The sequence below is a fragment of the Salvelinus fontinalis genome, chromosome 2 (assembly GCF_029448725.1).
Source record: "Salvelinus fontinalis isolate EN_2023a chromosome 2, ASM2944872v1, whole genome shotgun sequence".
Taxonomy (NCBI): domain Eukaryota; kingdom Metazoa; phylum Chordata; class Actinopteri; order Salmoniformes; family Salmonidae; genus Salvelinus; species Salvelinus fontinalis.
This window is the reverse complement of record NC_074666.1, coordinates 100,887,713-100,915,065: the sequence shown is the minus strand read 5'-3', so window position 1 is coordinate 100,915,065 and position 27,353 is coordinate 100,887,713. Positions and strand designations below refer to the sequence as shown.

Sequence of the window (27,353 nt, the reverse complement as noted above, 5' to 3'; positions counted from 1 at the left end):
GTATCAATAATAAAATATATAAAATGGATGTACCAATCACAGATTGCCACTTTAAAATTCAAGTGAAATGTGCTTATGTTGTGAGTTTGAATACCTCCACCCCTCTAGCCAGTCGAATACCTCCACCCCTCTAGCTAGTCGAATACCTCCATCCCTCTAGCTAGTCGAATACCTCCACCCCTCTAGCCAGTCGAATACCTCCACCCCTCTAGCCAGTCGAATACCTCCACCCCTCTAGCCAGTCGAATACCTCCATCCCTCTAGCCAGTCGAATACCTCCACCCCTCTAGCTAGTCGAATACCTCCACCCCTCTAGCCAGTCGAATACCTCCACCCCTCTAGCCAGTCGAATACCTCCACCCCTCTAGCCAGTCGAATACCTCCATCCCTCTAGCCAGTCGAATACCTCCATCCCTCTAGCCAGTCGAATACCTCCATCCCTCTAGCCAGTCGAATACCTCCACCCCTCTAGCCAGTCGAATACCTCCACCCCTCTAGCCAGTCGAATACCTCCATCCCTCTAGCCAGTCGAATACCTCCATCCCTCTAGCCAGTCGAATACCTCCACCCCTCTAGCCAGTCGAATACCTCCACCCCTCTAGCCAGTCGAATACCTCCACCCCTCTAGCCAGTCGAATACCTCCATCCCTCTAGCCAGTCGAATACCTCCATCCCTCTAGCCAGTCGAATACCTCCACCCCTCTAGCCAGTCGAATACCTCCACCCCTCTATTCAGTCGAATACCTCCATCCCTCTAGCCAGTCGAATACCTCCACCCCTCTAGCCAGTCGAATACCTCCACCCCTCTAGCCAGTCGAATACCTCCACCCCTCTAGCTAGTCGAATACCTCCACCCCTCTAGCCAGTCGAATACCTCCACCCCTCTAGCCAGTCGAATACCTCCACCCCTCTAGCCAGTCGAATACCTCCACCCCTCTAGCCAGTCGAATACCTCCACCCCTCTAGCCAGTCGAATACCTCCACCCCTCTAGCCAGTCGAATACCTCCACCCCTCTAGCCAGTCGAATACCTCCACCCCTCTAGCCAGTCGAATACCTCCACCCCTCTAGCCAGTCGAATACCTCCACCCCTCTAGCCAGTCGAATACCTCCACCCCTCCACCCCTCTCTCCCCCCCCCCCCCACTAGGAGTCTAGTAAAGGGTGTGTCCCCCACTAGGAGTCTAGTAAAGGGTGTCCGTCCACCCACTAGGAGTCCAGTAAAGGGTCCCCCCCCCACCACAAGGAATCTAGTAAGGGGTGTCCCCCCCCAATAAGAGTCTAGTAAAGGGTGTGTCCCCCACTAGGAGTCTAGTAAAGGGTGTGTCCCCCACTAGGAGTCTAGTAAAGGGTGTCCCCCTCCACTAGGAGTCTAGTAAAGGGTGTGTCCCCCACTAGGAGTCTAGTAAAGGGTGTGTCCCCCACTAGGAGTCTAGTAAAGGGTGTGTCCCCCACTAGGAGTCTAGTAAACGGTGTGTCCCCCACTAGGAGTCTAGTAAAGGGTGTCCCCCCCCCCCCCCCCCCCCCCCCACTAGGAGTCTAGTAAAGGGTGCCCCCCCCCACTAGGAGTCTAGTAAAGGGTGTCCCCCCCCACTAGGAGTCTAGTAAAGGGTGTGTCCCCCACTAGGAGTCTAGTAAAGGGTGTGGTCCCACTAGGAGTCTAGTAAAGGGTGTCCCCCCCACTAGGAGTCTAGTAAAGGGTGTGGTCCCACTAGGAGTCTAGTAAAGGGTGTGTCCCCCACTAGGAGTCTAGTCAACGGTGTGTCCCCCACTAGGAGTCTAGTAAAGGGTGTGGTCCCACTAGGAGTCTAGTAAAGGGTGTGTCCCCCACTAGGAGTCTAGTAAAGGGTGTGTCCCCCACTAGGAGTCTAGTAAAGGGTGTGGTCCCACTAGGAGTCTAGTAAAGGGTGTGTCCCCCACTAGGAGTCTAGTAAAGGGTGTGGTCCCACTAGGAGTCTAGTAAACGGTGTGGTCCCACTAGGAGTCTAGTAAAGGGTGTGTGTCCCCCACTAGGAGTCTAGTAAACGGTGTGGTCCCACTAGGAGTCTAGTAAAGGGTGTGTCCCCCACTAGGAGTCTAGTAAAGGGTGTGTCCCCCACTAGGAGTCTAGTAAAGGGTGTGTCCCCCACTAGGAGTCTAGTAAAGGGTGTGGTCCCACTAGGAGTCTAGTAAAGGGTGTGTCCCCCACTAGGAGTCTAGTAAAGGGTGTGTCCCCCACTAGGAGTCTAGTAAAGGGTGTGTCCCCCACTAGGAGTCTAGTAAAGGGTGTGGTCCCACTAGGAGTCTAGTAAAGGGTGTGGTCCCACTAGGAGTCTAGTAAAGGGTGTGTCCCCCACTAGGAGTCTAGTAAAGGGTGTGTCCCCCACTAGGAGTCTAGTAAAGGGTGTCCCCCCCCCCCCACTAAGAGTCTAGTAAAGGGTGTGGTCCCACTAGGAGTCTAGTAAAGGGTGTGTCCCCCACTAGGAGTCTAGTAAAGGGTGTGTCCCCCACTAGGTGTCTAGTAAAGGGTGTGTCCCCCACTAGGAGTCTAGTAAAGGGTGTGTCCCCCACTAGGAGTCTAGTAAAGGGTGTGTCCCCCACTAGGAGTCTAGTAAAGGGTGTCCCCCCCCCCCACTAGGAGTCTAGTAAAGGGTGTGTCCCCCACTAGGAGTCTAGTAAAGGGTGTGTCCCCCACTAGGAGTCTAGTAAAGGGTGTGTCCCCCACTAGGAGTCTAGTAAAGGGTGCGTCCCCGCCCCCCCACTAGGAGTCTAGTAAAGGGTGCGTCCCACCCCCCACTAGGAGTCTAGTAAAGGGTGTGTCCCCCCCACTAGGAGTCTAGTAAAGGGTGCCCCCCCCCCACTAGGAGTCTAGTAAAGGGTGCCCACCCCCCACTAGGAGTCTAGTAAAGGGTGTGTGTCCCCCACTAGGAGTCTAGTAAAGGGTGTGTGTCCCCCACTAGGAGTCTAGTAAAGGGTGTGTCCCCCACTAGGAGTCTAGTAAAGGGTGTGTCCCCCACTAGGAGTCTAGTAAAGGGTGTGTCCCCCACTAGGAGTCTAGTAAAGGGTGTGTCCCCCACTAGGAGTCTAGTAAAGGGTGCGTCCCCCCCCCCCCACTAGGAGTCTAGTAAAGGGTGCGTCCCACCCCCCACTAGGAGTCTAGTAAAGGGTGTGGTCCCACTAGGAGTCTAGTAAAGGGTGTGTCCCCCACTAGGAGTCTAGTAAAGGGTGTGTCCCCCACTAGGTGTCTAGTAAAGGGTGTGTCCCCCACTAGGAGTCTAGTAAAGGGTGTGTCCCCCACTAGGAGTCTAGTAAAGGGTGTGTCCCCCACTAGGAGTCTAGTAAAGGGTGTCCCCCCCCCCCCCCACTAGGAGTCTAGTAAAGGGTGTGTCCCCCACTAGGAGTCTAGTAAAGGGTGTGTCCCCCACTAGGAGTCTAGTAAAGGGTGTGTCCCCCACTAGGAGTCTAGTAAAGGGTGCGTCCCCCCCCCCCCACTAGGAGTCTAGTAAAGGGTGCGTCCCACCCCCCACTAGGAGTCTAGTAAAGGGTGTGTCCCCCCCACTAGGAGTCTAGTAAAGGGTGCCCCCCCCCCACTAGGAGTCTAGTAAAGGGTGCCCACCCCCCACTAGGAGTCTAGTAAAGGGTGCCCACCCCCCACTAGGAGTCTAGTAAAGGGTGTGTGTCCCCCACTAGGAGTCTAGTAAAGGGTGTGTGTCCCCCACTAGGAGTCTAGTAAAGGGTGTGTCCCCCACTAGGAGTCTAGTAAAGGGTGTGTCCCCCACTAGGAGTCTAGTAAAGGGTGTGTCCCCCACTAGGAGTCTAGTAAAGGGTGCGTCCCCCCCCCCCCCCCACTAGGAGTCTAGTAAAGGGTGCGTCCCACCCCCCACTAGGAGTCTAGTAAAGGGTGTGTCCCCCCCACTAGGAGTCTAGTAAAGGGTGCCCCCCCCCCACTAGGAGTCTAGTAAAGGGTGCCCACCCCCCACTAGGAGTCTAGTAAAGGGTGTGTGTCCCCCACTAGGAGTCTAGTAAAGGGTGTGTGTCCCCCACTAGGAGTCTAGTAAAGGGTGTGTCCCCCCACTAGGAGTCTAGTAAAGGGTGTGTCCCCCCACTAGGAGTCTAGTAAAGGGTGTGTCCCCCACTAGGAGTCTAGTAAAGGGTGTGTCCCCCACTAGGAGTCTAGTAAAGGGTGTGTCCCCCACTAGGAGTCTAGTAAAGGGTGTGGTCCCACTAGGAGTAGTGTACCATTAGCTTGCTTCTGAAAAGATGATAATGACAGACAGTGATGTGAGCCTTGTCTACCACAGACTACCACATCACAGTGTACACTAGTCAGTGTGTGTGTGTGTGTGTGCGCGCGCGCTCAGACCTCTTGTTCCCCTAGTGAATGAGTTAGTGAGGCAGTGTCCATCCCTCCTATCGTCCGTCCCAGTAACATCTCCTGAAGTGTGCACTTGTTCACTTCCCTTCTCTGGTTTGAAAGGAAATGACTGTTATCAGAAACATAGTGGAAACTCCCACTAGCCCATTTGCCATTTAGATTTGTGGGAAGTAGTGAAGGAGTGTACACTTCAGGAGGAAGGAGTATTTCCGCATGTGCTCTCCCTAAGATCAGTGACCGGTTGTGGCTCGCCCTCTTTGAAGTAGAAATCCTTTCATCTGTCCTGTGATCAAAGTCTTAACTGACAGGTGTATCGGAGACACTGGTGAGAGCTCTTCAAAGGACCAACATGTCTGTCTACAAGGTGATATCACCCATTCTGTGTGTGTGTGTGTGTGTGTGTGTGTGTGTGTGTGCCTGCCTTGGTGCTCGTGTGAACATGTCAACTTGATATAAGAACAAACCTGTTATCTTGAAACATTGTCTGGTTGGGTGAACGAGATGTAGAGACTCAACACGACATAAGAAAATGACTAACTGACTGGCTGATTAAATAACTGACTGGCTGATCAGCTGACTTACTGAATGATTAAATAACTGGCTCACCGATTAGCTGACTTACTGACTGATTAAATAACTGGCTCACCGATTAGCTGACTTACTGACTGATTAAATAACTGGCTCACCGATTAGCTGACTTACTGACTGATTAAATAACTGGCTCACCGATTAGCTGACTTACTGACTGATTAAATAACTGACGGAGTGGCTGACTGAAATCAAGATGACAAACGGTCTCATTTCCTTAATTTATTTCAAAATGTAGACACAAACCAACAAGTGAATCCAGAAGGCATCAACAACATCAGAAGTGTTTGTTTGTCACAGACAGAAGGTTGAGAATGAACTCCGGCCGCCTTGTCAACAAGCTCACTGCACTTAACTTTTACAGGTCATTTACGCTTGAGCCGACATTCGTAGCGTTTACCGCAAATGCTTCCTCCGCAGACAGAATGCGTCTTTGATTGAATCCCAGCCGTAGGGCTCTAGTCAGTCTGAAGCCTTGCAGGTAGAAATGTAAAGGTCATTTTACTGATTGAACTGACATGTGCAGCGTTTACCAGGAAGTCAGTCTCAGCTGACAAACATTGCCTTTACAGTTCAATCACACGGTAACGCTGAACTTCAGCGATATGGATTGAATAGAGCCCTTAGACAAGAAAAGAGCTAAGGCACAGCCCACTACCCCATCGGAGAAAGAGGGAGGGTGGGTGGCAAAGAGAGGGGGAGGAAGAGAGAGGAAGACCAAAGAGGGAGGGAGGGGGAGGAAGAGAGAGGAAGACTAAAGAGGGAGGGTGGGTGGCAAAGAGAGGGGGAGGAAGAGAGAGGAAGACCAAAGAGGGAGGGCGGGTGGCAAAGAGAGGGGGAGGAAGAGAGAGGAAGACCAAAGGAGAGTAGAGCGATGTAGAGACCGTAGAGCAAAAACAATACTGAGAGAAAGAAAGAGGGGCTAACCAACGCTGAGCTGATGCCATGTCACCACTATCATAACGGCCAGATAACACAGTCACAACGTTATCACAACATCTTACAAGGCTCTTTAAAACAGTAGTACTGAGGCTGCGGACCCAAATGATTCCCTATACAGCATACTACTTTCGATCAGAGCCCTATAGGCCCTGGTCAACAGTAGTGTACTATATAGGGAATAGGGCCCTATAGGCCCTAGTCAACAGTAGTGTATTATATAGAGAATAGGGCCCTATAGGCCCGGGTCAACAGTAGTGTACTATATAGGGAATAGGGAGCCATTGGAACTAATACAAAGCCTTTTTCTCCATCCATTGTGTTAGACACTTTTCCATAACTTAATGTTATAAACTGTACTTAAAAAAACAAAAACATCTAACGTTACAAAAAAACATATTTATTTACTTTTATATAATTCATACTAAAATAGGTATTGTACATCGTAAAAACATCTGTGGAATATTTTATTAAATACGTTTAATTTAAAGGTAGACTCAGCAATATGACATGCAGAAAGTAAACAGCATAGTGGCTCAAACTAAGAATGTTGAAGCGTGAGGCTCAACTTGTCCCCTGTTTTGGTCTCCTGCCTATCAGGCTGTGAACAGAGTGAAGCGAACCTGCGCAGATACTGTGTGTGACTGGTGTGAGAGAAGTGTAGCATCTCGCTCATCTCAATATCTGCGGTGCTGCTCGTGGCAACGTCATTTAGCTCAGTCTACCTTTTAAAAATGTCTGAGACTGAAACTGTAAATAAAAGTTGAATTGTTCCCATGGACACGAGGTAACTTAGCAACAGTGTTTTTTCTGAGGTCAGTGTGGGTTTGAACTTGGGTCGACTGTGCGCTGCAAAACTGTGTTAGCCTGCTGAGCTATAGCCCAAGAGAGGCTGCTCATCACACAAGAACGTATTTCATTGAAGTAAGGTTAGCAATGTCGGTTGGTCCCAGCAGTGAAAGGCCTTTTAGGGTGTTGAAACCAGACAGCCTGGCCTACTTGTTGGCCCCGCCCTGCAGAGAGGGTGCCTCGGGACCAGACATCTCACTGGCTCGATGCAAGAGGAGAGGGGAAGAGAAGCCTCTGTAGACCTGAACAGAGCAACATGTCTGATGTCATGACAACAGGGGGTTGAGGGCCTTTGGAAATCAAGACAGCAGGTTCTCTACCGTGTGAAAAAACCCCAGCATGATTGCCTCCAAAACAGCATCATATTCCCTACATAGTGCACTACTTTTGACCAGAGCCCATAGGCAGTATGTAGGGAATAGGATGCCGAATGTAAACATCAGTCATTGACAACAACAAAAAACTATTTCATGAATATAAACTTGAATAAATAGTAAATGTAGAATTGTACTCTGTCACATGTAAAGCACATGGAGGGTAGAGAGTTCTACTGGATAGACAGAGAGATGAATACAATCCCTGGCTACTGTACATGCCAATTATCTCTCCTTCCTCCCAGTGTCTTCACTTCCTGTCACTGGTTGAAAATGAAATTACTGGTATCAGAAACATGGTGGAAACTCTCACTACGGCTCTACCAATCCAATGCTTTTAGATTTGTGGGAAGTAGTGAACGAGTGTACACTTCAGGAGAAAGGAGATATTATTGTGACGCACCCCTGTTGTGATCCAGCATAGCTGAGGTCTGGTCTCTCTCACACGATAACCTGCAGAGATCCAGACATCGTACAAAACAAAACCCACACACGATAACCTGCAGAGATCCAAACATGGCACAGAAGAAAACCCACACGCTCACACACACACACACACACACACACACACACACACTTAGTCCAAATGAGTTCAGTAGGGGCTCAGAGGAGAATAAATTAGAATATGGAGGTATTTTCACTCCTCTCTCCTGGTCTTCCTCTCCTTTTAGTTCTCTCCTTCCTTTCAGAGGATGGTGTCGTGTCCCTCCATCTCCTTTCAGAGGACGGTGTCGTGTCCCTCCATCTCCTTTCAGAGGACGGTGTCGTGTCCCTCCATCTCCTTTCAGAGGACGGTGTCGTGTCCCTCCATCTCCTTTCAGAGGACGGTGTCGTGTCCCTCCGTCTCCTTTCAGAGGACGGTGTCGTGTCCCTCCATCTCCTTTCAGAGGACGGTGTCGTGTCCCTCCGTCTCCTTTCAGAGGACGGTGTCGTGTCCCTCCATCTCCTTTCAGAGGACGGTGTCGTGTCCCTCCATCTCCTTTCAGAGGACGGTGTCGTGTCCCTCCATCTCCTTTCAGAGGACGGTGTCGTGTCCCTCCATCTCCTTTCAGAGGACGGTGTCGTGTCCCTCCATCTCCTTTCAGAGGACGGTGTCGTGTCCCTCCATCTCCTTTCAGAGGACGGTGTCGTGTCCCTCCATCTCCTTTCAGAGGACGGTGTCGTGTCCCTCCATCTCCTTTCAGAGGACGGTGTCGTGTCCCTCCATCTCCTTTCAGAGGACGGTGTCGTGTTTCTCCTTTCAGAGGACGGTGTCGTGTCCCTCCATCTCCTTTCAGAGGACGGTGTCGTGTCCCTCCATCTCCTTTCAGAGGACGGTGTCGTGTCCCTCCATCTCCTTTCAGAGGACGGTGTCGTGTCCCTCCATCTCCTTTCAGAGGACGGTGTCGTGTCCCTCCGTCTCCTTTCAGAGGACGGTGTCGTGTCCCTCCATCTCCTTTCAGAGGACGGTGTCGTGTTTCTCCTTTCAGAGGACGGTGTCGTGTTTCTCCTTTCAGAGGACGGTGTCGTGTCCCTCCATCTCCTTTCAGAGGACGGTGTCGTGTCCCTCCATCTCCTTTCAGAGGACGGTGTCGTGTCCCTCCATCTCCTTTCAGAGGACGGTGTCGTGTTCCTCCGTCTCCTTTCAGAGGACGGTGTCGTGTCCCTCCATCTCCTTTCAGAGGACGGTGTCCTGTCCCTCCATCTCCTTTCAAAGGACGGTGTCGTGTTCCTCCATCTCCTTTCAGAGGACGGTGTCGTGTCCCTCCATCTCCTTTCAGAGGACGGTGTCATGTCCCTCCATCTCCTTTCAGAGGACGGTGTCGTGTCCCTCCGTCTCCTTTCAGAGGACGGTGTCGTGTTCCTCCGTCTCCTTTCAGAGGACGGTGTCGTGTTCCTCCATCTCCTTTCAGAGGACGGTGTCGTGTCCCTCCGTCTCCTTTCAGAGGACGGTGTCGTGTCCCTCCGTCTCCTTTCAGAGGACGGTGTCGTGTCCCTCCGTCTCCTTTCAGAGGACGGTGTCGTGTCCCTCCGTCTCCTTTCAGAGGACGGTGTCGTGTCCCTCCATCTCCTTTCAGAGGACGGTGTCGTGTCCCTCCATCTCCTTTCAGAGGACGGTGTCGTGTCCCTCCGTCTCCTTTCAGAGGACGGTGTCGTGTCCCTCCGTCTCCTTTCAGAGAACGGTGTCGTGTTTCTCCTTTCAGAGGACGGTGTCGTGTCCCTCCGTCTCCTTTCAGAGGACGGTGTCGTGTCCCTCCATCTCCTTTCAGAGGACGGTGTCGTGTCCCTCCATCTCCTTTCAGAGGACGGTGTCGTGTCCCTCCATCTCCTTTCAGAGGACGGTGTCGTGTTTCTCCTTTCAGAGGACGGTGTCGTGTCCCTCCATCTCCTTTCAGAGGACGGTGTTGTGTCCCTCCATCTCCTTTCAGAGGACGGTGTCGTGTCCCTCCGTCTCCTTTCAGAGGACGGTGTCGTGTCCCTCCATCTCCTTTCACAGGACGGTGTCGTGTCCCTCCGTCACCTTTCAGAGGACGGTGTCGTGTCCCTCCATCTCCTTTCAGAGGACGGTGTCGTGTCCCTCCATCTCCTTTCAGAGGACGGTGTCGTGTCCCTCCATCTCCTTTCAGAGGACGGTGTCGTGTTCCTCCATCTCCTTTCAGAGGACGGTGTCGTGTCCCTCCATCTCCTTTCAGAGGACGGTGTCGTGTCCCTCCATCTCCTTTCAGAGGACGGTGTCGTGTTTCTCCTTTCAGAGGACGGTGTCGTGTCCCTCCATCTCCTTTCAGAGGACGGTGTCGTGTCCCTCCATCTCCTTTCAGAGGACGGTGTCGTGTCCCTCCATCTCCTTTCAGAGGACGGTGTCGTGTCCCTCCATCTCCTTTCAGAGGACGGTGTCGTGTTCCTCCATCTCCTTTCAGAGGACGGTGTCGTGTTCCTCCTTTCAGAGGACGGTGTCGTGTCCCTCCGTCTCCTTTCAGAGGACGGTGTCGTGTCCCTCCATCTCCTTTCAGAGGACGGTGTCGTGTCCCTCCATCTCCTTTCAGAGGACGGTGTCGTGTCCCTCCGTCTCCTTTCAGAGGACGGTGTCGTGTCCCTCCGTCTCCTTTCAGAGGACGGTGTTGTGTTTCTCCTTTCAGAGGACGGTGTCGTGTCCCTCCGTCTCCTTTCAGAGGACGGTGTCGTGTCCCTCCGTCTCCTTTCAGAGGACGGTGTCGTGTCCCTCCGTCTCCTTTCAGAGGACGGTGTCGTGTCCCTCCATCTCCTTTCAGAGGACGGTGTCATGTCCCTCCGTCTCCTTTCAGAGGACGGTGTCGTGTCCCTCCGTCTCCTTTCAGAGGACGGTGTCGTGTCCCTCCATCTCCTTTCAGAGGACGGTGTCGTGTCCCTCCATCTCCTTTCAGAGGACGGTGTCGTGTCCCTCCGTCTCCTTTCAGAGGACGGTGTCGTGTCCCTCCATCTCCTTTCAGAGGACGGTGTCGTGTTCCTCCATCTCCTTTCAGAGGACGGTGTCGTGTCCCTCCGTCTCCTTTCAGAGGACGGTGTCGTGTCCCTCCATCTCCTTTCAGAGGATGGTGTCGTGTCCCTCCATCTCCTTTCAGAGGACGGTGTTGTGTTTCTCCTTTCAGAGGACGGTGTCGTGTCCCTCCGTCTCCTTTCAGAGGACGGTGTCGTGTCCCTCCGTCTCCTTTCAGAGGACGGTGTCGTGTCCCTCATCTCCTTTCAGAGGACGGTGTCGTGTCCCTCCATCTCCTTTCAGAGGACGGTGTCGTGTTTCTCCTTTCAGAGGACGGTGTCGTGTCCCTCCATCTCCTTTCAGAGGACGGTGTCGTGTCCCTCCATCTCCTTTCAGAGGACGGTGTCGTGTCCCTCCATCTCCTTTCAGAGGACGGTGTCGTGTCCCTCCATCTCCTTTCAGAGGACGGTGTCGTGTCCCTCCATCTCCTTTCAGAGGACGGTGTCGTGTCCCTCCGTCTCCTTTCAGAGGACGGTGTCGTGTCCCTCCGTCTCCTTTCAGAGGACGGTGTCGTGTCCCTCCATCTCCTTTCAGAGGACGGTGTCGTGTTTCTCCTTTCAGAGGACGGTGTCGTGTCCCTCCATCTCCTTTCAGAGGACGGTGTCGTGTTTCTCCTTTCAGAGGATGGTGTCGTGTCCCTCCATCTCCTTTCAGAGGACGGTGTCGTGTCCCTCCATCTCCTTTCAGAGGACGGTGTCGTGTCCCTCCATCTCCTTTCAGAGGACGGTGTCGTGTCCCTCCATCTCCTTTCAGAGGACGGTGTCGTGTCCCTCCATCTCCTTTCAGAGGACGGTGTCGTGTCCCTCCATCTCCTTTCAGAGGACGGTGTCGTGTCCCTCCATCTCCTTTCAGAGGACGGTGTCGTGTCCCTCCATCTCCTTTCAGAGGACGGTGTCGTGTCCCTCCATCTCCTTTCAGAGGACGGTGTCGTGTTCCTCCATCTCCTTTCAGAGGACGGTGTCGTGTCCCTCCATCTCCTTTCAGAGGACGGTGTCGTGTCCCTCCGTCTCCTTTCAGAGGACGGTGTCGTGTCCCTCCATCTCCTTTCAGAGGACGGTGTCGTGTCCCTCCATCTCCTTTCAGAGGACGGTGTCGTGTCCCTCCATCTCCTTTCAGAGGACGGTGTCGTGTCCCTCCATCTCCTTTCAGAGGACGGTGTCGTGTCCCTCCATCTCCTTTCAGAGGACGGTGTCGTGTCCCTCCGTCTCCTTTCAGAGGACGGTGTCGTGTCCCTCCATCTCCTTTCAGAGGACGGTGTCGTGTCCCTCCGTCTCCTTTCAGAGGACGGTGTCGTGTCCCTCCATCTCCTTTCAGAGGACGGTGTCGTGTCCCTCCATCTCCTTTCAGAGGACGGTGTCGTGTCCCTCCGTCTCCTTTCAGAGGACGGTGTCGTGTCCCTCCATCCTCTTCTCCAGGCGTGAGTATTTGTCCCAAATGGCACCCTACTCCCCTTAGGGCTCTGGTCTAAAGTAGTGCACTACATAGGGAAAAGGGTGCCATTTTGGGACCCGCAACAATCAATAAATAAATAAAATTAAACTAATCCTAGAGTCAGTTTAGCCTCCCAGTCAGCAGGTGGCGCCACCTGATGCTGAAGAGGATGACTCTGCTCCTTATCTCATTTCTTCTTGGTTTCAGTCTACGGCTTTTCTTCTAATCTTCTTTACTACCCGGCTCCTGAGTTACGCCATGTTTGGTGTTGACGACGTTCGTACAGTAATCCAATGCATTCAATCTTCTCCCACCTCTGTGTCCCAAATGGCACCTTGTTCCCTATATAGTGCACTACTTCTGATCAGAGCCCTATAGAGCCCTGTTCCCTATATAGTGCACTACTTCTGATCAGAGCCCTATAGAGCCCCGTTCCCTATATAGTGCACTACTTCTGATCAGAGCCCTATAGAGCCCTGTTCCCTATATAGTGCACTACTTCTGATCAGAGCCCTATAGAGCCCTGTTCCCTATATAGTGCACTACTTCTGATCAGAGCCCTATAGAGCCCTGTTCCCTATATAGTGCACTACTTCTGATCAGAGCCCTATAGAGCCCTGTTCCCTATATAGTGCACTACTTCTGATCAGAGCCCTATAGAGCCCTGTTCCCTATATAGTGCACTACTTCTGATCAGAGCCCTATAGAGCCCTGTTCCCTATATAGTGCACTACTTCTGATCAGAGCCCTATGGTAGTGCACTGTACACTGAGCGTACAAAACATGAAGAACACCTTCCTAATATTGCCCTCAGAACAGCCTCAATTCGTCAGGGTGTTGACTCTACAAGGTGTTGAAAGCGTTCCACAGGGATATTGGCCCATGTTGACTCCAATGCTTCCCACAGTGGTGTCCAGTTGGCTGGATGTCCTTTGGGTGGAGGACCATTCTTGATACACACAGAAACTGTTGAGTGTTGAAAAACCCAGCAATGTTGCAGTTCTTTACATAAACCGGTGTGTCTGGCACCTACTACCATTCACCCTCTGAATGACACACATACACAATCCATGTCTCTATTGTCTTAAGGCTTAAACATCCTTCTTTAACATGTCTTCTCCCCTTCATCATCTACACTGATTGAAGTGGATTTAACAAGTGACATCAATAAGGGATCATATCTTTCACCTGGTCAGTCATGGATACAACAGGTGTTCTTAATGTTTTGTCCACTCAGTATATAGGAAATGGATGAGCAATTTAGGACGCAGCAGACCATCTCACGATAGCCGTGGTGCACAACACACAAAAACGTTTCCCGTCAGTTCATCCTCCAAGCCATTGGTTGGCTGTAGCAGTAGCCGTGGCGACGGTGCTACCTAATCCGTCCGTTCCCTCTGGGGGGGCCCAGATCAGACTTTGGGTCGGGACTGAGCGCGCTCCATCCCGTCTCCCGACACCGCTGCATAACGGGACAGGAGCTAGGACCCTGAGAACACACGTCCGCTGCAGACCACACCCCTGCCAGGAGATGGTCCACCCAGCTCTGGAGCTCCGCCCCTGTCAGTGATGCTTTAAACTCCGCCTCCTCCACCTGTCCCAGGTGCACAGGGAGGTTGAGGATGGGGTTGAGGCCGTGGAAACTCTGCTCCATGTAGGAGTTACGGACCGGGCCGCTGTGGAGCTTCACTGTGTCTTCTAGAGAGGGGGGGGGGGGGGGGAAGAGGGGGAGAGAGGGGGGGGAGGGGGAGGAGGGGGGGAAGGAAGGGAGAAAGGGGAGGCAGGAGACAGGGGAGAGGAGGGGTGAGAGGGAGATAATTATTTAAATTCCATGTAAGAGTTACAGGATAGGCTGTGAATGTGTGTGTGTGTGTGTGTGTGTGTGTGTGTGTGTGTGTGTTTACCCTGGCGTATAGGCTGCTGGTCGTGGTACTCCAGAGGTGAAACCACAAAGCTGGTGGAGGCCAGCAGGTTCCAGTGATGCAACACACGCAGCGTCCACACGCCGGGTCGTAATGGCACGGTTAACGGGGGCCGGTAGTGTGTGTACTCTGTCCCGCCGTCCACCAGGATGTCGTACGTGGCGGCTATGACGTTGGTGGGGTCCACCCAGACGACGGTTACCGTGACGTTCTGTCCCCGGCCCCAGCGTTGCATGGCAACCGGCTCCTCCGTGGGGCCCAGGAGGCTTCCGAAGTTCCTGAAGATTCTCTCTTTGGCGTCCCAGTCTGAACCCACCTGAGGGAGGACAGAGAAAGACAGAGATATTGAGAGAGATCAAGAAACAGAGGATTGATTTGAATGAAAACAGAGATACTGTAGATAGAGAGAGAGACATGTGAAGGATTTCCAGCAGGCTAACCAGGTGGAAACTAAGTCCCCTGAATGGCAGCCTGTGCACTACATGATCGTTTTAATGACTTCCCTGTTAATTAACAAATGGTAAATCAATTAGTGTTCCAGCTACAGCGTGACAGGACACATCCAGTACCACATGTCATCCCCAGGGGGCAGCAGCAACCTGCAGCAACCTGACAATAAAGACACTTAACAAATAGTGACCCAGAACCTGTTTCAGCAGGGACAGAACCCCCATCCCTCCCTCTCTCTCTCTCTCTCTCTCTCTCTCTCTCTCTCTCTCTCTCTCTCTCTCTCTCTCTCTCTCTCTCTCTCTCTCTCTCTCTCTCTCTCTCTCAGGTACCAGAGCCTGTTTCATCAGGGACAGAACCCCCATCCCTCCCTCTCTCTCTCTCTCTCTCTCTCTCTCTCTCTCTCTCTCTCTCTCTCTCTCTCTCTCTCTCTCTCTCTCTCTCTCTCTCTCTCTCTCTCTCTCTCTCTCTCAGGTACCAGAGCCTGTTTCAGCAGGGACAGAACCCCCATCCCTCTCTCTCTCTCTCTCTCTCTCTCTCTCTCTCTCTCTCTCTCTCTCTCTCTCTCTCTCTCTCTCTCTCTCTCTCTCTCTCTCTCTCTCTCAGGTACCAGAGCCTGTTTCATCAGGGACAGAACCACCATCTCTCTCTCTCTCCAAGGTACCAGAGCCTGTTTCAACAGGGACAGAACCACCATCTCTCTCTCTCTCAGGTACCAGAGTCTGTTTCAGCAGGGACAGAACCCCCATCTCTCTCTCTCTCTCCCAGGTACCAGAGCCTGTTTAAGCAGGGACAGAACCACCATCTCTCTCTCAGGTACCAGAGTCTGTTTCAGCAGGGACAGAACCCCCATCTCTCTCTCAGGTACCAGAGTCTGTTTCAGCAGGGACAGAACCCCCATCTCTCTCTCTCTCCCAGGTACCAGAACCTGTTTCAGCAGGGACAGAACCACCATCTCTCTCTCTCCCAGGTACCAGAGTCTGTTTCAGCAGGGACAGAACCCCCATCTCTCTCTCTCTCCCAGGTACCAGAACCTGTTTCAGCAGGGACAGAACCCCCATCTCTCTCTCTCCCAGGTACCAGAGCCTGTTTCAGCAGGGACAGAAACCCCCATCTCTCTCTCTCCCAGGTACCAGAACCTGTTTCAGCAGGGACAGAACCCCCATCTCTCTCTCTCCCAGGTACCAGAGCCTGTTTCAGCAGGGACAGAACCACCATCTCTCTCTCTCTCCCAGGTACCAGAGCCTGTTTCAGCAGGGACAGGACCCCCATCTCTCTCTCTCTCTCCCAGGTACCAGAGCCTGTTTCAGCAGGGACAGAACCACCATCTCTCTCTCTCTCCAAGGTACCAGAGTCTGTTTCAGCAGGGACAGAACCACCATCTCTCTCTCAGGTACCAGAGTCTGTTTCAGCAGGGACAGAACCACCATCTCTCTCTCTCTCTCTCTCCCAGGTACCAGAGTCTGTTTCAGCAGGGACAGAACCCCCATCTCTCTCTCTCTCTCTCTCTCAGGTACCAGAGCCTGTTTCAGCAGGGACAGGACCCCCATCTCTCTCTCTCTCTCCCAGGTACCAGAGCCTGTTTCAGCAGGGACAGAAACCCCCATCTCTCTCTCTCCCAGGTACCAGAACCTGTTTCAGCAGGGACAGAACCCCCATCTCTCTCTCTCCCAGGTACCAGAGCCTGTTTCAGCAGGGACAGAACCACCATCTCTCTCTCTCTCCCAGGTACCAGAACCTGTTTCAGCAGGGACAGAAACCCCCATCTCTCTCTCTCCCAGGTACCAGAGCCTGTTTCAGCAGGGACAGAACCCCCATCTCCCTCTCTCTCTCCCAGGTACCAGGGATCAGGGATACTAGAGGCTGCAGGTGTTTGCAGAAGGTTACATTTAAAATGTGTGTGCGTGCGGGCGTGTCTCACCTCTGCAAACTGTAGTCTGTTGAGTGTGTTGGTGGTCGGGGCCAGGGTGAAGTGGTTGCTATGGGAGACCCAAGTCTCTAGGGTCTCTAGCTGGCTGGTTGCTAGGTTACTAGCATTTTGACGAACCAGGTAGCCTTGGAACACGTCTGACAGGAAGTACAAATGGACAGACACCGGGTGTCCCCTGGAGATATACCTGGGAAACACCAAATATACACATACACAGTACAGTTACACACAAATACACACCCAAATGTCCGCAGACATCCACCCAGATGTACACAGACATCCACCCAGATGTACACAGACATCCACCCAGATGTACACAGACATCCACCCAGATGTACACAGACATCCACCCAGATGTCACTTCACTCCCACCTACATGTACAAATTACCTCAACTAACCTGTACCCCTGCACACTGACTCGGTACCGGTGCCCCCTGTATATAACCTCCACACTGACTCGGTACCGGTGCCCCCTGTATATAACCTCCACATTGACTCTGTACCGGTGCCCCCTGTATATAACCTCCACACTGACTCGGTACCGGTACCCCCTGGATATAACCTCCACACTGACTCGGTACCGGTACCCCCTGTATATAGCCTCCACATTGTACTGGTACCCCTGTATATAACCTCCACACTGACTCGGTACCGGTACCCCCTGTATATAACCTCCACACTGACTCGGTACCGGTGCCCCCTGTATATAACCTCCACACTGACTCGGTACCGGTGCCCCCTGTATATAACCTCCACACTGACTCGGTACCGGTGCCCCCTGTATATAACCTCCACACTGACTCGGTACCGGTGCCCCCTGTATATAACCTCCACATTGACTCGGTACCGGTGCCCCCTGTATATAACCTCCACACTGACTCGGTACCGGTACCCCCTGTATATAGCCTCCACACTGACTCGGTACCGGTGCCCCCTGTATATAGCCTCCACACTGACTCGGTACCGGTGCCCCCTGTATATAACCTCCACATTGACTCGGTACCGGTGCCCCCTGTATATAACCTCCACACTGACTCGGTACCGGTACCCCCTGTATATAGCCTCCACACTGACTCGGTACCGGTGCCCCCTGTATATAGCCTCCACACTGACTCGGTACCGGTGCCCCCTGTATATAGCCTCCACATTGACTCGGTACCGGTGCCCCCTGTATATAACCTCCACACTGACTCGGTACCGGTGCCCCCTGTATATAACCTCCACACTGACTCGGTACCGGTGACCCCTGTATATAACCTCCACACTGACTCGGTACCGGTGACCCCTGTATATAACCTCCACACTGACTCGGTACCGGTGCCCCCTGTATATAACCTCCACACTGACTCGGTACCGGTGCCCCCTGTATATAACCTCCACACTGACTCGGTACCGGTGCCCCCTGTATATAACCTCCACACTGACTCGGTACCGGTGCCCCCTGTATATAACCTCCACACTGACTCTGTACCGGTGCCCCCTGTATTTAACCTCCACACTGACTCGGTACCGGTGCCCCCTGTATATAACCTCCACACTGACTCGGTACCGGTGCCCCCTGTATATAACCTCCACACTGACTCGGTACCGGTACCTCCTGTATATAACCTCCACACTGACTCGGTACCGGTGCCCCTGTATATGACCTCCACACTGACTCGGTACCGGTGACCCCTGTATATAACCTCCACACTGACTCGGTACCGGTGCCCCCTGTATATAACCTCCACACTGACTCGGTACCGGTGCCCCCTGTGTATAACCTCCACACTGACTCGGTACCCCCTGTATATAACCTCCACACTGACTCGGTACCGGTGCCCCCTGTGTATAACCTCCACACTGACTCGGTACCGGTGCCCCCTGTATATAACCTCCACACTGACTCGGTACCGGTGCCCCCTGTATATAACCTCCACACTGACTCGGTACCGGTGACCCCTGTATATAGCCTCCACACTGACTCGGTACCGGTGCCCCCTGTATATAACCTCCACACTGACTCGGTACCGGTGACCCCTGTATATAGCCTCCACACTGACTCGGTACCGGTGACCCCTGTATATAGCCTCCACACTGACTCGGTACCGGTGACCCCTCTATATAGCCTCGTTATTTTTATTGTGTTACTTTTTATTATTACTTTTTATTTTAGTCTACTTGGTAAATATCTTCTTAACTCTTCATTAACTGCACTGTCATTTCACGGTAAGGTCGACACTTGTTGTATTCTGCGCATGTGACAAATAAAGTTTGATTTGATTTCAAATGTCCACAGACACAGTCATACCCACTCCATGGTACTCAAACCCACGTCAGAACGAACTGGGCTTAAGTCACAGGAGCTGGTGAGGAACAGAGAGATCCCTCTACTCTCAACCCCCCCACACACACACACACACCTTGTCCCCCCACTTCTGATACACACCCAACCAGCAACAAGTGTCTCCTTGTGCTTGTGTACACACTCCACCCATAACCTGCACACACACACACACACACACACACACACACACACACACACACACACACACACACACACACACACACACACACACACACACACACACACACACACACACACACACACACACACACACACACACACACACACACACACACACACACCGTCCTCTCCCCCCGACTTACATGACTGGAAAAAGCCAGTCTGAGAGACTGAGGCCTGTTTGTCTAAATGTAACAAGTTATTCTCAATATTTGATTTGGACCTCTTGCAACATACCCACACATGCACACAAACACACGCACCTATACAGACAGACAGACAGACAGACAGAAAGGCAGACAGACAGAAAGGAAGACACAGACAGATGCAAGGACAGACAGATAGATACAAAGACAGAAACACAGGCAGATAGACACACAAACAGCAGAAAGGCAGACAGACAGATTGAAAGCCAGACAGTCAGACAGATTGAAAGCCAGACAGTCAGACACACAGACAGGAAGGCAGACAGTCAGATAGACAGACAGAAAGGAAGGCAGACAGACTGACTCTGCTAGTTAAAACCTAGCTCCTAGCCTGGTAATGATGAGATCTGGTCTCCTCTGCTAGATAAAACCTAGCTCCTAGCCTGGTAATGATGAGATCTGGTCTCCTCTGCTAGATAAAACCTAGCTCCTAGCCTGGTAATGATGAGATCTGGTCTCCTCTGCTAGATAAAACCTAGCTCCTAGCCTGGTAATGATGAGATCTGGTCTCCTCTGCTAGATAAAACCTAGCTCCTAGCCTGGTAATGATGAGATCTGGTTTCCTCTGCTAGATAAAACCTAGCTCCTAGCCTGGTAATGATGAGATCTGGTCTCCTCCGCTAGATAAAACCTAGCTCCTAGCCTGGTAATGATGAGATCTGGTCTCCTCTGCTAGATAAAACCTAGCTCCTAGCCTGGTAATGATGAGATCTGGTCTCCTCCGCTAGATAAAACCTAGCTCCTAGCCTGGTAATGATGAGATCTGGTTTCCTCCGCTAGATAAAACCTAGCTCCTAGCCTGGTAATGATGACATCTGGTCTCCTCCGCTAGATAAAACCTAGCTCCTAGCCTGGTAATGATGAGATCTGGTCTCCTCTGCTAGATAAAACCTAGCTCCTAGCCTGGTAATGATGAGATCTGGTCTCCTCTGCTAGATAAAACCTAGCTCCTAGCCTGGTAATGATGAGATCTGGTTTCCTCTGCTAGATAAAACCTAGCTCCTAGCCTGGTAATGATGAGATCTGGTCTCCTCTGCTAGATAAAACCTAGCTCCTAGCCTGGTAATGATGAGATCTGGTCTCCTCTGCTAGATAAAACCTAGCTCCTAGCCTGGTAATGATGACATCTGGTTTCCTCCGCTAGATAAAACCTAGCTCCTAGCCTGGTAATGATGACATCTGGTTTCCTCCGCTAGATAAAACCTAGCTCCTAGCCTGGTAATGATGAGATCTGGTCTCCTCTGCTAGATAAAACCTAGCTCCTAGCCTGGTAATGATGAGATCTGGTCTCCTCTGAGTAGCTGGAGGACTGAAGTGTCAGAGCAGAGCTTGCAGAGGTGGTCAAACACCACACATAAAAACATGTTGATGATGGAGAAACAAGTGTCTATTTAACCTCTGTGGTCAGAAGATTCTGCACCTTTATGAGGGTGGCAAGTTTTAGTTTATTTAACTCTGCGCCCCCCTGCCGACCCCTCGGGGACGCCCAACAGTTTGTGAATCACTCCCCTAGCCCCTACACCCTAGGCCCTATCCAGAATCAACCCCTAGCCCCTAAACCCTAGGCCCTATCCAGAATCAACCCCTAGCCCCTAAACCCTAGGCCCTGTTCAGAATCAACCCCTAGCCCCTACACCCTAGGCCCTGTCCAGAATCAACCCCTAGCCCCTAAACCCTAGGCCCTGTCCAGAATCAACCCCTAGCCCCTAGGGGGTGTTAGGGGTTGGTTTGGAATTCAGTTACTAACACACATGACACATCCACACCTTCCGGACTGACCTGCAGCTGTTGTTGTCAGGGTGGCCCTGCAGTGACGTGGCGGCCCGTGATAGGCCCATGCGTGTGAAGGCGTGGTAGTGAGTGAGCTGGCTGTCTGATAGGCTGGCTACGCTGTCCGTCTCATCGTACACATTCTCCCAGTACGACTGGAGCCCTGGGGTCTCCTGGAGGAGAGGAATCAGTGTTATAGTAGAACCCTGGGGTCTCCTGGAGAGGAATCAGTGTTATAGTAGAACCCTGGGGTCTCCTGGAGAGGAATCAGTGTTATAGTAGAACCCTGGGGTCTCCTGGAGAGGAAGCAGTGTTATAGTAGAACCCTGGGGTCTCCTGGAGGAGAGGAATCAGTGTTATAGTAGAACCCTGGGGTCTCCTGGAGGAGAGGGAGCAGTGTTATAGTAGAACCCTGGGGTCTCCTGGAGGAGAGGGAGCAGTGTTATAGTAGAACCCTGGGGTCTCCTAGAGTAGAGGAATCAGTGTTATAGTAGAACCCTGGGGTCTCCTGGAGGAGAGGGAGCAGTGTTATAGTAGAACCCTGGGGTCTCCTGGAGGAGAGGAATCAGTATTATAGTAGAACCCTGGGGTCTCCTGGAGAGGAATCAGTGTTATAGTAGAACCCTGGGGTCTCCTGGAGGAGAGGAATCAGTATTATAGTAGAACCCTGGGGTCTCCTGGAGGAGAGGGAGCAGTGTTATAGTAGAACCCTGGGGTCTCCTGGAGGAAAGGAATCAGTGTTATAGTAGAACCCTGGGGTCTCCTGGAGAGGAATCAGTGTTATAGTAGAACCCTGGGGTCTCCTGGAGGAGAGGGAGCAGTGTTATAGTAGAACCCTGGGGTCTCCTGGAGGAGAGGGAGCAGTGTTATAGTAGAACCCTAGGGTCTCCTGGAGGAGAGGAATCAGTGTTATAGTAGAACCCTGGGGTCTCCTGGAGGAGAGGAATCAGTGTTATAGTAGAACCCTGGAGACTCCTGTAGGAGAGGAATCAGTGTTATAGTAGAACCCTGGGGTCTCCTGGAGGAGAGGAATCAGTGTTATAGTAGAACCCTGGGGTCTCCTGGAGAGGAATCAGTGTTATAGTAGAACCCTGGGGTCTCCTGGAGAGGAATCAGTATTATAGTAGAACCCTGGGGTCTCCTGGAGGAGAGGAATCGGTGTTATAGTAGAACCCTGGGATCTCCTGGAGGAGAGGAATCAGTGTTATAGTAGAACCCTGGGGTCTCCTGGAGGAGAGAGAGAGTGTGTGTGTGTGTGTGTGTGTGTGTGTGTGTGTGTGTGTGTGTGTGTGTGTGTGTGTGTGTGTGTGTGTGTGTGTGTGTGTGTGTGTACGTTGTATGTGTGTGTGTACGATGTGTGTGTGTACATTATTTGTGTGTATGTACGGTGTGTACGTTGTTTGTATGTTGTTTATGTGTGTGTATGTTGTGTGTACTCTGTGTGTTCCACCCACCTGTGGATAAGGGCCAAACAGGAAGCTGTCCAGCTGGGTAACAATCTCCTGGTTCACAGTAGCCTCAAATTTACGGGCGAAAAACGTAGGCCTGGACGTTTGCTGTGGGGGAAGGAGAGAGAGGGAGAGAGCAAGAAGGAAAGAGATAGATGGGGGAGAGAGAGAAGGGGAAAGAGGGGCAGAGGGATGGTAAGGGTGAAAGGGGAGAGAGGGTGGAGGAGGAAGAGAGTATATGTTTATCTATGTGTATGTGGTACTGTCTGATGTGGGGGGTGCAGATGGTCACGGGTTTATGAGATCACAATGTCTAGGGCGTATCTGCCATAGATACATACAGTTGAAGTCGGAAGTTTACATACCCCTTAGCCAAATGCATTTAAACTCAGTTTTTCACAATCCCCGACATTTAATCCTAGTAAAAATTCCCTGCTTTATGTCAGTTAGGATCACCACTTTATTTTAAGAATGTGAAATGTCAGAATAATATACCATATAAACAACTAGATGATCTATACCAGATAAACAACTAGATGATCTATTCCCTTTACTCATTTAGCAGACACTCTTATCCAGAGCGACTTACAGGAGCCATTAGGGTTAAATGCCTTGCTCAAGGGCACATCGACAGATTGTTCACTTAGTCGGCTCGAGAATTTGAACCAGCGGTTACTGACCCAACGATCTGAACCGCTAGGCTACCAGCTACCCACAATGCTTCCTTCAGTCAGGATGGGAGCTTCCTCCATCAATGCTTCCTTCAGACAGGATGGGAGCTTCCTCCATCAATGCTTCCTTCAGTCAGGATAGGAGCTTCCTTCATCAATGCTTCCTTCAGACAGGATGGGAGCTTCCTCCATCAATGCTTCCTTCAGACAGGATGGGAGCTTCCTCCATCAATGCTTCCTTCAGACAGGATGGGAGCTTCCTCCATCAATGCTTCCTTCAGTCAGGATGGATTTAAGCTTTTAGCTGCCAAGTATGGCCTACATGTAATTATAATAAAAATAAACCACTACTAAAAACCAGTTGACCTAAGCCTGGCTAGCACTGTGAATCTAACTAATAACTCACTGTACAGCTGATGTGGAGGACATGGGTGGAAGGACCACAACAAACCTTCTTTCCATAATGTTTATTATACACAAACATACACGTTTGAGGACTGACTAGCTCCAGAACAATCTGGGTTCTATTCCGGGACCATTCATCACATCAACTGAAACCAAAAATGTCAGTTACATAGAACATCACTGTGGTGCTGACTGGTGATTGGCCCACACTACTGCTTATCACCCCCACACTGTAGGCGGGACATAAAATCAACAGAATACAGGATCAACTACCACACTGGAGACAGAGAGAGAGAATCTATGTGCACGTGAACCTGTGGCACAGTCTGGCGTGGGGGGCGTAGCTGCACTCAGCTGGGAGGTTCAGGGTTAAAGACGACCTCACTGTCCAGGAAACTCATTCGAATGAAAACCCTTAGAACCACTGTGTGTGTGTGTGTGTGTGTGTGTGTGTGTGTGTGTGTGTGTGTGTGTGTGTGTGTGTGTGTGTGTGTGTGTGTGTTTCCCTTCGGTCAGGGCTACATAAGACCTCGCTACAGTCCAACAACCCCAACATTATTATAATAACAACTCTGACAATCACATGCCACCAGCTACAAGGCATTACAGAAACCATCGCTCACACACACTGACCCAGAGCTGCTGATTTAGGATCAGTTTCCTCTGGCCAAGTCATCATCAATATCATCAGCAACTCAACCACCACTGGCCCTGGAACAGTTGTTAGATGAATAAAGTAACCACAGGCTATAAGTACAGACAGGAGCACTTAGTTGTGAACGTTAAGCTATTCTTGTCCCTTTGCTGTGCCACAGTGAGACATAGCCAGCTGTCACATAGCTATTCTGGTTCATATAAATTAGCTAACTAGAGCTAAGCTATTCTGGTTCATAGAAGTTAGCCAGCTAGAGCTAAGCTATTCTGGTTCATAGAAGTTAGCCAGCTAGAGCTAAGCTATTCTGGTTCATAGAAGTTAACCAGCTAGAGCTAAGCTACTCTGGTACATAGAAGTTAGCCAGCTAGAGCTAAGCTATTCTGGTTCATAGAAGTTAGCCAGCTAGAGCTAAGCTACTCTGGTACATAGAAGTTAACCAGCTAGAGCTAAGCTACTCTGGTACATAGAAGTTAGCCAGCTAGAGCTAAGCTACTCTGGTACATAGAAGTTAACCAGCTAGAGCTAAGCTACTCTGGTACATAGAAGTTAACCAGCTAGAGCTAAGCTACTCTGGTACATAGAAGTTAGCCAGCTAGAGCTAAGCTATTTTGGTTCATAGAAGTTAGCCAGCTAAAGCTATTCTGGTTCATAGAAGTTAGCCAGCTAGAGCTAAGCTATTCTGGTTCATAGAAGTTAGCCAGCTAGAGCTAAGCTATTCTGGTTCATAGACGATAGCCAGCTAGAGCTATTCTGGTTCATAGAAGTTAGCCAGCTAGAGCTAAGCTATTCTGGTTCATAGATGTTAGCAAGCTAGAGCTAAGCTATTTTGGTTCATAGAAGTTAGCCAGCTAAAGCTAAGTTAGTCTGGTTCATAGAAGTTAGCCAGCTAGAGCTATTCTGGTTCATAGAAGTTAGCCAGCTAGAGCTAAGCTAGTCTGGTTCATACACTTGGCAGAAAGATGTACTGAGATTTCCAGCCCTGTGTGTGTGTGTGTGTGTGTGTGTGTGTGTGTGTGTGTGTGTGTGTGTGTGTGTGTGTGTGTGTGTGTGTGTGTGTGTGTGTGTGTGTGTGTGTGTGTGTGTGTGTGTGTGTGTGTTGTACGCGGGTGTGTCTCACCTGAAAGCGTGGCAGGTCAGGAGGTTTGAAGTCATTGGGGGAGCAGCCGCACCAGTCTACGATATGTTTGTACTGGCACTTACAGCCCAGCTTCCTGTTCCAGTTGGTGATACGCAGGTTGTTGTCCACCATACTCTCACAGTGAGCACTGTTCTCTAGTACTGTGTGGAAGAACGACTGGAGAGAGGGAGAGGGGGAGAGGGGGGTAAAAAATATGTTAGATAGTCAGTAGTGTGCAGTTTGTGCTGATTGCATAGTGTGTGTGTGCAACAGATGTGTGTGTGTGTGTGTGTGTGTGCATGTGTGTGTGTGTGTGTGTGCGTGCGTGCGTGTGTGTTACCTCGGCAGGCAGCAGTGTGTATGCGTAGAAGCGCTTCATGCTGACGACCAGCTCATCTTCAGAGTTGATGACGTAATCCACAAACATGCGGTTCAGAAGGAACCAATCGGAACCTCCGTCCACCGCAATGCCTTCTGGGATCTTGCGGTCGCCTAGGCGCCACATGTGTGTGTCACACTCGAAGAAGAGCCGGTCCAGACCCTGCTTACGGATGAACCTGGAAAGGACACACACACACACACAGATGAACACACACACATACACGCAGATGAACTCACACACACACACACACACACACACACACACACACACACACACACACACGCACACACACGCACACAGATGAACACACAAACACACATGCAGATGAACACACACACAAACACACACGCAGATGAACACACACATACACACAGATGAACACACACACAGATGAATATGTGTCTCACCGTGTGTTGTCTCTGCCGTGGGATTTGATGAAATTCATGTCCCGGTACTTTGTCAGGAAGCCCACCAGCTGTTCATTGGTCCTGGGGAGGGCAGAAAGCTGTCAATCAGTCACACATCCAATCAACACGAGGGGGCACACACAGGCCAAAATTCCAAATCAACCGCTTGGACACTAACCAGGCACTGTAGGTATGAAATGGTTTATCTAGGCCCATGCTCTTGGCTGGAGTCCGAATATTTGAGCAATGTCCACCTTTTGTAACATGATTCCCTTGCCAGTCTATGTGTTCCTAGACCCCCCGAATAGCAACATACACAAGGGGGCGATAGCAGGGATTTACTTGTTGTTATCTTCCCATTGTGGTAAAAGCAAAGAAGAATCACATGTTAAAACATCAACACCACTGTTAACTAATTTACATGAAAACCAACTGCATATTTGCCAGTTGGCTGTAGGCAACATCGCTAGCAGTTTGCTAGCTAGCTTGCTAAAAACAGCAAGCAAGCTAACGTTTTAGCTTCCCACATCTTCCCCATGTGAAATAATCAGATTAATAATGAAATAATATGCCCTGGCAAATATTCTTACACTATCTGGTGTAACCTACTACCTTATTCCGGTTTGATACGCTGCTTCAATGTATTCACTCCCATATCAGCTACAAATAGAACGACATCACATTTTGGTCGCAAAGAAAAAGCACATGGCTTAGGGGCTGTTTTTAGGTTGTCAATCAGCCAGTCATCCTTTCTAAACAAAATGCATTTTGGGGGATTCTAATACGGCTACAATGTTGTTTGGTTTATTGTTTGATTAGTCGCTGAGATTATATTGGGCTATTAATGCAAAACAGGCTGTTTATTTCATGCCAAGCAAAACCAAGACGGCAATCTGGAAGTTGAAGTGATTTGAAAGTTGATTAGCTTCCCACAGCCCATGTAAAATAATCAGATTTATAATGAATTAATATGCCCTGGAAAATAATATTTTATTTTTCTACCCAATTGGTAGTTACAGTCTTGTCCCATCGCTGCAACTCCCCTACAGACTCGGGAGAGGCGAAGGTCGAGAGCCACACATCCTCCGAAACGTGACCCTGCCAAGCCGCACTGCTTCTTGACAAACTGCTTGCTTAACCCAGAAGCCAGCCACACCAATGTGACAGAGGAAATACTGTCCAGCTGGTGACTGAAGTCAGCTTGCAGGCACCCGGCCAACCACAAGGAGTCGCTAGAGCGAGATGGGAAAGGGAAATCCCAGCGAAACCCTCCCCTAACCCGGACGATGGTGGGCCAATTGAGCGCCGCCTCATGAGTCTCCCGGTCACGGCCGGCTGTGACACAGCCTGGGATCGAACCCGGGTCTGTAGTGACGCCTCAAGTACTGCGATGGAGTGCCTTAGACCGCTGCGCCACTCGCGAGGCCCCCTGGCAAATATTATAATCACTAGTTATTAGT

At 51.0% G+C, this 27,353-nt stretch overlaps 2 protein-coding genes across 2 annotated transcripts in view; both read right to left on the bottom strand.

The window, feature by feature from the left end:
• Nucleotides 1-5,147: 5,147 nt before the first annotated feature.
• On the bottom strand, nucleotides 5,148-13,065 carry LOC129867972 (serine/threonine-protein phosphatase 1 regulatory subunit 10-like). Its single transcript, XM_055941502.1, has 3 exons — nucleotides 13,035-13,065; nucleotides 7,603-10,340; nucleotides 5,148-7,555 (listed from the first exon to the last, which is right to left on the bottom strand). The coding sequence occupies exons 1-2, from the start codon at nucleotides 13,063-13,065 to the stop codon at nucleotides 8,872-8,874; spliced, it is 1,500 nt and encodes a 499-aa protein (XP_055797477.1). The 3' UTR covers nucleotides 5,148-7,555; nucleotides 7,603-8,871.
• LOC129833354 (xylosyltransferase 1-like) overlaps nucleotides 12,054-27,353 on the bottom strand; it is a 48,122-nt gene continuing 32,822 nt past the window's right edge. Inside the window, exons 5-12 of the mRNA XM_055897898.1 lie at nucleotides 25,894-25,974; nucleotides 25,445-25,661; nucleotides 25,105-25,281; nucleotides 22,263-22,364; nucleotides 20,818-20,981; nucleotides 16,317-16,512; nucleotides 13,931-14,264; nucleotides 12,054-13,724 (exon numbers count right to left, since the gene is read on the bottom strand). Of these exons, the coding sequence (XP_055753873.1) occupies nucleotides 13,402-13,724; nucleotides 13,931-14,264; nucleotides 16,317-16,512; nucleotides 20,818-20,981; nucleotides 22,263-22,364; nucleotides 25,105-25,281; nucleotides 25,445-25,661; nucleotides 25,894-25,974 (1,594 nt within the window). The 3' untranslated portion in view covers nucleotides 12,054-13,401. The remainder of the gene's footprint in view (nucleotides 13,725-13,930; nucleotides 14,265-16,316; nucleotides 16,513-20,817; nucleotides 20,982-22,262; nucleotides 22,365-25,104; nucleotides 25,282-25,444; nucleotides 25,662-25,893; nucleotides 25,975-27,353) is intronic.